This window comes from Budorcas taxicolor, chromosome 11, assembly GCF_023091745.1.
Source record: "Budorcas taxicolor isolate Tak-1 chromosome 11, Takin1.1, whole genome shotgun sequence".
NCBI lineage: Eukaryota > Metazoa > Chordata > Mammalia > Artiodactyla > Bovidae > Budorcas > Budorcas taxicolor.
The window spans coordinates 70825296-70839173 of NC_068920.1; the positions used below are offsets into that span (position 1 = coordinate 70825296).

The window sequence follows — 13878 nt, forward strand, 5'->3', positions numbered from 1 at the left end:
GCGGAATGTGAAAATAAATAATTCTACTTCTACTGCCTACATCGTTTCTCTAGACCCACGGTTCTCAACTGGGGAAGATTTTGCACTCCCTCACCTCCCCCACCAAGGAACATGAGGCAAGGCCTGGAGACATTTTTCTCTGTCCTAACTTTAGTGGAGGTAATGCTACAGACGTTCAGCGAACAGAGGCCAGGGATGCTACTGAACATCCTAAAATGCAAAGAACACCCCCACACAACAAAGAATCAGCCAACCCCAAACCGATAATGAGGAGAAGGCAGTGGCACCCCACTCCAGTGTTCTTGCCGGGAAAATCCCAGGGACGGGGGAGCCTGGTGGGCCGCCGTCCATGGGGTCGCTAAGAGTCGGACACGACTGAGCGACTTCCCTTTCACTTTTCACTTTCATGCATTGGAGAAGGAAATGGCAACCCACTCCAGTGTTCTTGCCTGGAGAATCCCAGGGACGGGGGAGCCTGGTGGGCTGCCGTCCATGGGGTCGCTAAGAGTCGGACACGACTGAGCGACTTCCCTTTCACTTTTCACTTTCATGCATTGGAGGAGGAAACGGCAACCCACTCCAGTGTTCTTGCCTGGAGAATCCCAGGGACGGGGGAGCCTGGTGGGCTGCCGTCTCTGGGGTCGCACAGAGTCGGACACAACTGAAGCGACTTAGCAGCAGCAGCAGCAAACCAATAATGTGGAAAAACCCTGTTCTAAACATAAGACAAAGTTCTTAGTTTCCAACTCTCCTACTGCTGAAGGAGACATGCAGCTCACTAACGTACAGTTGACCCTTGAACAGCATGGTCTTAACTGTACTAGTCCACTTATACATGGATTTTTTTTTTCAACAGTAAATACTACAGTACTACACATGATCCAATATTGGATGAATCTGTGGATGTGGAAGAATCCTAGATTTGGTGTAATTGGGGATACAGGAGGCCAACTATGGATTTTCAGCTTCACAAAGGGTCAGTGCCCCTAATTCCCACACTGTTCAAGGTCAACTGTACATATCACATACGAAATAGATGAATACTTGTGTGTGCACACCGTGTTTAATAGCAGTTTCCCCCAAAGCTTCTAAATATAGGGAAAACGATTTCTATTCCAATTTTAACTTTAATAAAATTTCAAAGCTTCAAAATATACAGATATTAGAGTAAGTAATAAATGTAGAATGAAAAAGATGAGACATATTTAAGAGATCAACAGATATTTATCACTAAAAATTAGGGGAGTTAGGAGGGAAAAAAAATCAAGATTGGTTTCTCTCCTAGTTTATAATGAACAATGAAGACAGAATCAATGACAATAAATAAACCAAGAAATGTTAACATCTCTAGAAGAACAGAAAATCTGTAAGTCACTCTGACTTTAGTCAAAAGATAAGTTATTCTGATTTAGGCAAGGTAAATTTGAGATGATGGGAATATTCACAAGAAAATGTCATACAAGATAGTATATGGGTCTATGTAGGAGAAATACTAGGTCTAAAAATGCAGATGATAATCATCCACACAGAAAATCTTAAGTGGAAACACACTGAAATTTGGTGTTAGTCATTCAGTTGTGTCAGACTCTTTGCGACCCCATGAACTGGGGCACACCAGGCTCCTCAGTCCACGGGATTCTACAGGTAAGAATAATGGAGTGGGTTGCCATTTTCTTCTCCAGGGGATTTTCCCGACCCAGCAATCAAACCCAGTTTCCTGCACTATGGGCAGATTCTTTACCATCTGAGCTACCAGGGAAGCCCATGGGATGGATAGGGAACCAACAAGACAAAAAGGAAAGAGATCTAAGGAGTCAACCTTAAATAATAGTTAAGAGTTATATGGCCAAAATAAGGGATACTAAAACAGTATTTTATTATAGAGGATAGAAAAATGTAATATGCTTCCAGGAACAAGGCGAGAGAAAGAATAAAATAACAAATGAGAGTAGGAAACCCCTGGTAATAGCCTGATCTAATTTCACTAAAATAAAGGGAACTAACAGCCAGGCATTATATACATGCTACATACCTTACCCCATTCAATAGAACAATGTTTCAGGTTGATTAATACTGCTTATTTCTTTATGTAGACAAGGAAGGAGAATAATCCTCCAAAGTCATTTGACCAAGGTACAAGGCTAACAAAGTAACTGAACAGGGTTTTGACTCCAGTTCTCCACACTCTCTTCATAGCCCCAACCTACATCATATGTAAATGGATACCCAAATAATCATTCAAAGAACGATGGATGGGTACCAAAGTGAGACAAACAAGTATGAACGACTCTTCTGAGACACAGATGATAATAAGGAAGAAACTGAACAATAGGCAAACCTCCTGAGAGCAAGTTGAGCCATGCAGAAAGATGATTACCAGGTCTGGCTCACTGCTTCTCTAATATTTAGCAATATGTAAGTCCCAGAATATAGTAGAGACCTAAGAATGAAAGACAACATAGAAAACAGCATCCTCCCTGGACTAAAAAAAATATACTTAAAGTTACAGTTAACGCCAAATAAAATCTGGAATTGTGTCAGAGTTAATCTCAGCACATCACTATTAACTAAATAAATATATATCCTCACGTCTTCAAATATACTTTATCTATATGAAAAGTTGACATACGTTACAAAAGTAGTTTTAGCAAAAAAAATTAGAAACTCAAGTGTAAATATAATTAACGGCGCTGTTTTAAAAGAGTAAATCCTAAGAGTTCTAATAATAGGAAAAAAAATTTTTTCTGTTTCTTTAATATTTATGAAATGATGGGTCTTCACTAAATTTACTGCAGTAATCATTTCATGATGTATGTAAGTCAAGTCATTACACTATATCCCTTAAACTTATATCTCAATAAAACTGAAAGAAAAACAACAAAAAGAAACTCTAAGTTTAAAATTGATATTTCGCTTCTCATTCTTACTAAAACTAACTTTGACCTTCATTCTTGCCAAAACAATGCAAAATCTTAGCTTTGGTGTCACTGAAGAACAGTTAAACAGGGAGGCAATTTATGGCATATTCATTAAGTATATATACAAGGATAGTTTCAAATACTAGTTCCCCTACTTGCTAAATGATTATCAGCAAGTTCCTTAACCCTCTAAATATCAATTGTAAAATGGGAATGATAATCAGTTCAACTCAGTCACTCAGTCGTGTCCGACTCTTTGCGACCCCATGAATCGCAGCACGCCAGGCCTCCCTGTCCATCACCAACTCCCTGAATCCACCTAAACCCATGTCCATTGAGTCGATGATGCCATCCAGCCATCTCATTCTCTGTCGTCCCCTTCTCTTCCTGTCTTCAATCTTTACCAGCATCAGAGTCTTTTCAAATGAGTCACTCCTCATATCAGGTGGCCAAAGTATTGGAGTTTCAGCTTCAAAATCAGTCCTTCCAATGAACACCCAGGACTGATCTCCTTGCAGTCCAAGGGACTCTCAAGAGTCTTCTCCAACACCACAGTTCAAAAGCATCAATTATTTGGTGCTCAATTTCTTTATAGTCCAACTCTCACATCCATACATGACCACTGGAAAAATCATAGCCTTGACTAGATGGACCTTTGCTGACAAAGTAATGTCTCTGCTTTTTAATATGCTTGTTTAGGTTGGTTGTAACTTTCCTTCCAAGGAGTAAGCACCTTTTAATTTCATGGCTGCAATCACCATCTGCAGTGATTTTGGAGCCCCCCAAAATAAAGTCTGACACTGTTTCTCCATCTATTTCCCATGAAGTGATGGGACTGGATGCCATGATCTTCATTTTCTGAATGTTGAGCTTTAAGCCAACTTTTTCACTCTCCTTTCACTTTCATCAAGAGGCTTTTTAGCTCCTCTTCACTTTCTGCCATAACGGTGGTGTCATCTGCATATCTGAGGTTATTGATATTCCTCCCGGCAATCTTGATTCCAGCTTGTGCTTCATCCAGCCCAGCGTTTCTATTAATGTACTCTGCATAGAAGTTAAATAAGCAGGGTGACAATATACAGCCTTGACGTACTTCTTTTCCTATTTGGAACCAGTCTGTTGTTCTGTGTCCAGTTCGAACTGTTGTTTCCTAACCTGCATACAGGTTTCTCAAGAGGCAGGTCAGGTGGTCTGGTATTCCCATCTCTTTCAGAATTTTCCACAGTTTATTGTGATCCACAAAGTCAAAGGCTTTGGCATAGTCAATAAAGCAGAAAGAGATGTTTTTCTGGAACTCTCTTGCTTTTTCCATGATCCAGCAGATATTGGCAATTTGATCTCTGGTTCCTCTGCCTCTTCTGAAATCAGCTTGAACATCTGGAAGTTCTTGGTTCACATATTGTTGCAGCCTGGCTTGGAGAATTTTGGGCATTACTTTACTAGCATGTGAGATAAGTGCAATTGTGCAGTAGTCTGAGCATCCTTTGGCATTGCCTTTCTTTGGGATTGGAATGAAAACTGACCTTTTCCAGTCCTGTGGCCACTGTTGAGTTTTCCAAATTTGCTGGCATAGTGAGTGCAGCACTTTCACAGCATCATCTTTTAAGATTTGAAATAGCTCAACTGGAATTCCATCACCTCCACCAGCTTTGTTTGTAGTGATGCTTCCTATGGCCCACTTGACTTCACATTCCAGGATGTCTGGCTCTAGGTGAGTGTGAGTGATCACACCACCATGATCTTCTGCTTCTGTTAAGTCCATACCATTTCTGTCCTTTATTGAGCCCATCTTTGTTATTGGCCCATCTTTGGTATCAAGGGAAATGTTCCCTTGGTATCTCTATAATCCTACCTGATAGGACTGACCAAAGGACTAAATGAATTGAGGTAACATATATAAAGTAAACCTCTTAGCATAGTATTTGAGCGCAAAACATTAGCTATCATTATTATCCCCGTTATTAATTGAAAAATAGAAGTAAACAATGTCTAGACTATTGAAGAAAATAAAACTACCTATAAATAAATTCTACTATCTGTAAATAAATTCAATAAACTGAAATAAAAGGAAAAGCTTACCACAATATTTTTGTTCATTTTCTCTTTATAAAACTACCTGAACCTACAGGTCAAAATATAATTGCAACTCAAACTAGCAGCTTTCCCATGACATATTTATCTTATACATGGGAAAATAGGAAAAGCAAAGTAACATTAAGTACACCATATATATGTAACCTAACTATATTTAATGACTAATAGAATGTAACGATACATTATCAGGTAAAAGGACTCAGGGTGGGGCCGACAGTGTCAGACAAAACCAGATGGGCAATGGGGCCAGAGAACCATTAAAATCAGAAGATCCAAGGATCCAAGCAAATCAAGCCTTGTATAAAACAAAATTTTGACTTTAAGATATGTCTGAAATTAAAATCTTTCAGGGGCTTCTAAACAGAAATACATGAATATTTCAAGGCCTATTCCAAGGGCTGTTACACTGAAGGCCAGAGGGTGGAAAAAGCACAATTGAGTATCTCCAATGGCACCCCACTCTAGTCCTCTTGCCTGGAGAATCCCATGGACGGAGGAGCCTGGTAGGCTGCAGTCCATGAGGTCGCTAAGAGTCGGACACGACTGAGTGACTTCACTTTGACTTTTCACTTTCATACATTGGAGAAGGAAATGGCAACCCACTCCAGTATTATTGCCTGGAGAATGCCAGGGACGGGGGAGCCTGGTGGGCTGCCATCTATGGGGTCGCACAGAGTTGGACACGACTGAAGCAACTTAGCAACAGCAACAGCAATGAATGACTTTAATCTTAACACCATCCCAGAGGTTCTTGCTAGCACAATTTGAAAGAGTTAAGATATTTCAATATGAAGGGCCTGGATGCTCCAAAGGCTGGCCTTTTTTCCGAAAACACCACAGAACTTATTGAGTTTCATGGTCGAAAATCACAAATATTTCTTTTATGCCAACCTCTAATTAATGCAGCATACTCCTGGATATCAGATGAAAACCAGATTACACATCACAATTTGGTATTGGAGGATATAAATAGCCCTTTATTCTCATCCCCATTTTTCAACTAAAATCGCTTTCCCCACCATACAAGAAATGTCTAATAGAAAGACTTACAGAATCTTCAAAACTGCTGTCTTCCTTAGATGGTAGCTGTACAGTAGATTGCCACTGCAGGGAGCTGTCACAAATCTCTAGATCATCAAGCAAATTTTCTAAACCTGTTAGCTCAACACACTCACCAGTCAAGTCACCTTGGTCACATATCTGGGAAACAGTAAAAAGTAAAAATAAAAACAAACAATACCATTTCCTAAAACAATAATGAAAAAGACCATGTCTCTCCCCAATACTCATTTTATTGTCTTACCTCTTGTCTTTTACTGCATACAACAGCATTTTCATCTACGCTACAGCATTCAGTATCATCATCCAGGGTACAGATGTCAGATTCAGCCTTCCCCTGCAGGCCCTCTACAAAATAGGAGTCATTTTGCATAATTGTATGTATAGTAAAACTGCACTTGGCTCCCAAAGGCCGAGGCATTTCACCTCGGCCCGTATCAGCTTTCAGCAATGTCTTTTGGCCAACTGCAATTAATGGTGCATTACTGATCACTGGTAAAGCACCTTGTAACTTTGCATCACATGCCACCAAGTTTGCTGAAAAGCTGCTTCCTACAGCTGCAGATGGACCTTCAATGATGTAACTAGAGTTTACAGTCTTACCCAAAATACAGTTTGAGGAATCTGCAACTTCTTCAAAGGTGTGCTGCTTTAAATCTTGTGAAACCAAAGAATCTGAAGTCCATACTTTCATTGGGTAAATAATGTTTGAAGGTCCTAACTTCTCTGCAAGGTCGAGAGCAGAAACAGACTTTATCTTCCCAATGGGAAGAAACTGTTCATTGTCTATACCATACTGAAATAAAGTTGACCATGTTTTGCCAAGACCAACAGCCTGTCTGAGAGATTTTTCACTTAAAGAAGATGATGACTTAAGCTCTGGACTAACAGAAAGTGGCTTAATCAATATTTCCTGAGGAGCACTGGGAATTGATTTTAAATTGTGATGCCAGTACAGGGAGCTATCACCATCATCTTTTTTATACAATGGTTTTGAAGCTCCTGATTCAAACACCGCAGGAGTAGACTGATAGCGTGGATGATTAAGTTTATCAAGGAAAAGGTTTTCATCGTAATTTAACAGGGAAGGATCTGAACTTTTTGGTTCACTTTCTTGGCTGTCATTTGTTAAAGATTTGTTGATGTCAGTTTGGATTTCATTTACTGTACTCTCTTTCTTGGAAGGTTCAATAGAGGCAATAACTGCCTGAAAAGCTACATTTTTCGTAGCACCAACATTTTCCCCATCAAAAACAGAAGTTGCCTCTTGGTTTCTTTCTTCTTGAAAATACAGTTGTTCTGATGTCTCATTTGAGTTGGATTTAATAGTCTGAAGAGGACCACCAGAAATCTCCATCGTAGAGGTATCAAGCCCCCGGGAGAGTATATGGGCTTCTGAAACTTCTACAGAATTATCAGGAACTGTAACATTCTCAACATATTGTATTTCTGAAGATCTGGGATGCACCTCTGAATACACTAAAGTATTTCTATTCTCCTTTAATTCAAAACATTGAGATAATCCTTTCCCCAGATCTTCATTGCTTTTATAACTCTCCACCTTTTGTTTCACCTCATTCTCAACAGGAGCCCTTAAACAAACGTTCTCAAAATAATGACTATCAGACATCAAGGGAACCTCGCTTCCTCCTGATCCCAACAAACAATGCCAGAAAGAATGTGGCATTTTATTATTAAAATGAGGAGCAACTTCACGTGGAAAAGAAACACGATCCTTACTGATTAGATATATTTCTGGATGGTGTGAAGCTCCCTGCTTGCTCCACGGCATATTTGATAAAGAGAAATTGTCACTTTCCTTAGGAATTTTATTTCTATCAATTGTGTCAGATGAATCTGAATAAGAATCATGGTCCTTACTGGCTAAATATTTTTCTGATTGCTGTAAAGTTCCTTGGTTCCCATACTGTGCATATAAGTAAGAAGCATCAAAACTGTCACTTCCTTTAGGATTTATGTATTCATCACTTATATCAGATGCAGTTGAAAAAGAAACTTGATCTTTATCAGCTAAATTGGTTGCTGGCTCCTGCATAACTTCTTGTGTCTCCCATGATATATATGAATAAACAGCATCATAATTACCAGAGTCTTCGCAGGTTTTCTGATCATCAAGTGTATTAGATGAAACAGTCTCTTCTTTAGTTCCTTGTTCAGGAGTTAACAAAGAGTGCTGAGACTTAACAGCTGTACTACCTATAAGTGGGTGCTGAGATATACTAAAGCAACTGTTAACTAAGTCTGAAGCTACTCCTGAGGCTGCCTGGAATAAAGCTTCACTAACTTCCGACGGTCGAGAAAACCATTCAGTGTCTTCAGACTTACCAGGAATTCCCCTGAAAACATAGTTAAAAATAAATAAATAACACATTAAAAATATTTATCTTTTTTAAATACTAATATGGAAAAAATGCAAAACTGATGTTACTAAACTTGAGGTTATTTGAAAAGTATGTTGAAAAAAGTTCTAATTTCAAATTCCTTTAGAGTGGCTAATGATTGAATACAGCAAATTTTTTGTAGACAGATGATGAACTACCATCCTATGACCTGATATTTTCTCAGGCTTCTCTCAAAACAATACTATGCCCCAAAGATGATTCTTTAAATGAAAATTTCAAACTTTACCATTTAAAATACGCAATTTACTACCTACCATAATTTAATATTCATTTAACATGCATTAATTCTTTTACTAGTTATTATGTTCTTAACCACTTAAGTGATCTACTCTTCAAACAAAACATAACCTAATCATTGGCTGACTACTGTGTATAGAACACTTTTCATAAAAGTGATTTTAAAGTAAAACACAGCATAAGGGCAGAGGTTTGTAACTCTGTAAACATTTATAGTTTTTCATTTACGTTGTCTTTGTTATTTCTAAAAGAAAAAAACATATTCTTGGATAATTCCAAATATGATTAAAGAATTCGAGACTTGTCTCTCATGGTCACTGAAAGACATTAATTTGGAATAACTTAATTTAGATGCCTCTATTAGAAAAGTCATGCTGCTTCATTACTTCCTATGTGCACCTCCTACACAGGGAAGAGAGAGAACCAGGTTCATTCGATATTGGCCGACAAAAACGGGGATGCCAAACAAGCGAGTGACCATGAAATGGATGCTTTTTACGGAACGGGAGTGGGCTGATGGATAGCAAATCAGCAGATATATAAAGAAGAAAATCGAGTGTGCTTTCTAAACTAAAATATGCCTAGTATGCTAGAATACATTAGAAATTATTTTTAAATAAACTACACTCCCCTGCCTCATCTTTACACACGTTATTCTGCCAAATTAACATGTACCCTGTCTTAAGGCCTTGTTACCTTCAGAGTGTGTACTGAGAAAGAACATCACCCCAAAGTCTCACTACAAGTCATTAATTTAGTAACAACTTAGAACAAGAAAACAAACAGTAAAAAGATTACATACAAGTACAAAAATAAATCATCCTACCTCAGAGGTGCAAAATCTAGTTCACTTTGATGAAATAAGGAATCAGGCCCAAACTCTTGACGTTCTGTCAAACATGTCAGCAAAGGCAAATCAGGAGAAGCAAAATTGTCCTGTAGGACTGCAAAATTTCAAATATAAAAATGTTGGGAATGCTGATAATTAACTGCTTGGCTTATATAATATTTTAAAAAACCTAAATGTTGCCATCTAGAAATTTCTACAAGCATTAGTATGATAATGTAACAGCAGCAGCAAATACCATTTATTAAGATCCAAGTTTGAAGAAGAAAATGGCTACCCACTCCAGCAATCTTACCTGGAAAATACCATGGACAGAGGAACCTGGCAGGCTACATACAGTCCATGGGACCACAAAGAATCAGACACAACTGAGCGACTAAACAACAACAAGATGCAGGCACTCAACATACAATATTTTATTTAATCCTCATAACAACCTTGAAGAAGTACAGGTATTATTATAGTCATCTTACAGATGGGGAAACATGATTATAAATCTTAAAAAATACTAAGTAATCTGTTCACATTCAAAAATAGCTTATATGCCAGAGTACAGTCTAGACCTAAACACTATATTTTTTAGCAAATGCTCCTAACAATTACGATTGTTTCTTTCCATCTTACATCAAAATGTGGTTCACAGGCTCCTAGGCATCCTTAAGATACTTCCAGAAGATGCCTGGGTCAAAGTGATATTCAAAATAATATTAACGTATCATTTTGATTTATTCTCTCTCATTATCTCATAAGGATACCATGGAATTTCCCAAAAGCTACATCACATATGATAGAGCAACATACTGAAGGCAGAAGCAGATATCAGAACCTGTTTGTCTTCTAATAAGTCAGACATTACATATTTTTAAGTAAAACAACACTAGTCTTCTAAATATTTTTGATTTTGAAAGTTATTTTTCTAATAAACCAGGTTAATTTCCAACATCAATGGAGTTGCTACTTTTGAATGAATTGATAAACTCATTTTTAAGTTTTTCAGTTTTAATAATTTCTAACATTGGAAAACATCAATAAGCCACATCAACAAAAGTAATTTTAAAGTGTGTCAAGGAAATCCTGTGGCCAAAGTGTTTGAAAACTGCTAATTTAAAGGAAAAAAAAAATGCTTGTGAATACCTGACTGTCACCTTAAATAAGTTCTAACATCCCTAAATATGTACAACTAGGTGTAAACTCCTTATTCCTTATAGTATTTTTACAATTACAAAAACAAAAAAGTAAACACTAGCAGAAACAAATCTATAAAACCAATAGTTTTCTATTTCATATTAATTTAACTAGATAAGCGATGTTTTGCTAAAACTGAAATGTTCTTCAAATATGAATGTAATACTGGGACTACAGTATACCTTCCTGATTTCACAATGCCTATAATACTGCACTCCTTCCCTACCATAACTGTCACACTCTTGTTCTAATCTTCAGTCTGTCTGCTTCCCACTTAGATTACCAATTCCATGTCTGCTTTATTCAGAGCTATATCCTCAGTGCTTAGCAAAATACCTGCTACAAAGTACCTCCTGCACTTAGTAGGCTCTCAGAATACAATTATTTATTTATTAAATGGACTAATCAAAAATGGGAAACTGAAAGATAACAATACCATTTACCACCAAGGACTAATTGGTACAATTCTTCCTTGGCTCTGGCTTATAAGCTTAGTCTTAAACCTTCATAACAGAAACTTTCATTCCTCTAAGAATCATGAAGATTTTTAAACAAGACCCCACATTTCCTCACACTTGGACAACTGTTGCTGGCCTGGATCTCTTTTTTGAAATATCTAATCATTCTGGCCCCAGTCATCATCATGACATTTGCCATTGATGAGATCCACTCTACAATGACTGGATTCAAGCCTAACAAAGTCACAATGATGAAACTTCCTCTGGTCATCAGATCCCAGGATCTGATCTAATTATTAAAATGTTCTATTTTATCTACAGTAAATGAGAAACTGGAGCTATAAAACTCAAGCCATGTAGCAGAATCTCCAACCCAATGTTGAAACTATTCTATTAGAGAACTTCACTTATTTGCTGTGACATAATGCCCACTTTGTTTTGCTATATAGCTATATAACATTATTAGCTATATTATTATTATTAGCTATGTCCCATTATTAAATGGCTCTACTAGTTGAAAACAGCCTGCCTACAGGTTTTGTAGTCTCATTTTCAACTCTGCTGCTGCTGCTAAGTCGCTTCAGTCGTGTCTGACTCTGTGCGACCCCATAGATGGCAGCCCACCAGGCTCCACCATCCCTGGGATTCTCCAGGCAAGAACACTGGAGTGGGTTGCCATTTCCTCCTCCAATGCATGAAAGTGAAAAGTGAAAGTGAAGTCGCTCAGTCGTGTCCGACTCTTAGTGACCCCATGGACTGCAGCCCACCAGGCTCCTCCGTCCATGGGATTTTCCAGGCAAGAGTACTGGAGTGGGGTGCCACTGCCTTCTCCGATTTTCATCTCTAGACTAGGAATTGGCAAACATTTCCTATAAAAGGTCAGCGAGTAAATATTTTAGGCTTTGTTGATCACACATGGTGTCTCTGTCCCATGTAATTCTTTAGTTCATTTGTTTTTCACAATCCTATAAAGATGCTAAAACCTTTTTCAGCCCACAGACGGTACAAAACCAGGCTTCCGCCTGTGACTAGCAGCTTGCAGACCCCTGCTGTGGACCATGATCCAACTCATCCTATGGTACTATGATTTTCCTTTTATTGTACTGTCTTTCCAAAAGACAACATAGCTTTCCTCTACATATTCCTGTGTATAACACACAATAGGCACTTAGATATTTGCTAAATAAACGAATAAATGAAAAATAAGTTGCTTCATCTTTAGCATGACAGCCCTTCAAATATCTGATTATAGCAAAGTCTTCTTTCATATGCCATCAATGTTACCTCCTCTTACAAGGGAACTCTAACTCTTGTCAACATCTTTCTTTAAATATAAAACTAAAATTGACTTTGATGATATACATCACTGAATATATTGGCACTGATACTTTTTACTTGGATAGCATCTGAAAAGAACTTGTTAAATTAACTGCTAATTCATGCTCCTCTACAAAATTCTGTTAAGACACCTCCATGGTTGAATCCCATACCCTTGACAAAGGTTAACTGTAAAATCTGTGGTGGTTGCATTTTCTCCAATTTTTGAAAATAAAAACCTGAAGAAAACAGAAGGAAAAACAAAATAATATTTGAATTATGATTTAGGCATAAAAAAATTGAAATTACCATATTGCCTAAGCATTTCTATATATGTGCAACAATCTAAAGTAATGATAGTACAATTCTACCTCCTACCCTGATGATTTGAAAAGGACTAAAAGTTTATCTTTTGTAAAGAGCTAATAAATTAGTTCCATATTAAACAGAGGAAAACAGGAAGATCTGCCTCAGACAAGTCATTTAACCTCTTTATCTCAATGTTTGGATCTAAAAACTTAGGATGATAAATGTCTTAACTAGTTCTAAGAAGCTAATTAGGTAAGCAGGAACATTTGTTTTTTGTTTGGTTTTTATACATCATGAAGCCTCCATTGCTGAGAGAAGCAGTCAAAGGATAACATATGTGGTTACCCCCAAGAAAAATCCCACAGAGTCAGGACTAAGTAGGCATATTCATGAGAGAAAGCTTTGTATGCCTTCTGAGAGCAACAGGGAATGATAAAATGAGGAGCAATTGCATATTTAACATAACTGGACCAGCTGGCCAGTGTGAAAAACCAGAAATAAGCTCATATGTTTGAGTACAGTTCTACAGAGCTCAACGCAAGGATTTAGATGCAAGATTTGCAGTCCCCCATATGTATTTTGTAAACATGAGGTATTACTACTAGCTAAAAATAAAGAGGTATTACCTAGCAATGGAGAACATAAGAGGTCTCTGTTGGGATCCTTTCCTTGATTTTCTGATTGGGTCAATATTCCTTCCTCCAAAGAGGTGAAGTCGGTCACTTCAGTCCCTTTCTCTCTCATATTAAACCCAGTCTGGGCTGTATCCAAGGTACAGGAAGAGTCCATTTCTTGAGGAAGACAATGCCAAGATTCTGTTCTCTAAAACAAGAATTTTAAAGGAAAATATGCTAAATCATTAACTGAGTTACCAAACATATTAACATTTAGATTAACATGTCCATTTACATTAGCATATAGCTTCCTATTTTACATTTTCATCAAAATTTTTAAAAATCAAAACTGTTCTCTTTTTTCCACAATAAGATTTTTTACCTTTTCCCATTATTACACATCTTTTAACGTGTTGA

At 37.6% G+C, this 13878-nt stretch overlaps 1 protein-coding gene across 1 annotated transcript in view; it reads right to left on the reverse strand.

Moving 5' to 3' along the window:
* ALMS1 (ALMS1 centrosome and basal body associated protein) overlaps nucleotides 1-13878 on the reverse strand; it is a 187916-nt gene that overhangs the window by 134616 nt on the left and 39422 nt on the right. The window contains exons 3-6 of the mRNA XM_052649083.1: nucleotides 13474-13669; nucleotides 9558-9675; nucleotides 6316-8428; nucleotides 6063-6212 (exon numbers count right to left, since the gene is read on the reverse strand). Coding sequence (XP_052505043.1) covers nucleotides 6063-6212; nucleotides 6316-8428; nucleotides 9558-9675; nucleotides 13474-13669 — 2577 coding nt within the window. The remainder of the gene's footprint in view (nucleotides 1-6062; nucleotides 6213-6315; nucleotides 8429-9557; nucleotides 9676-13473; nucleotides 13670-13878) is intronic.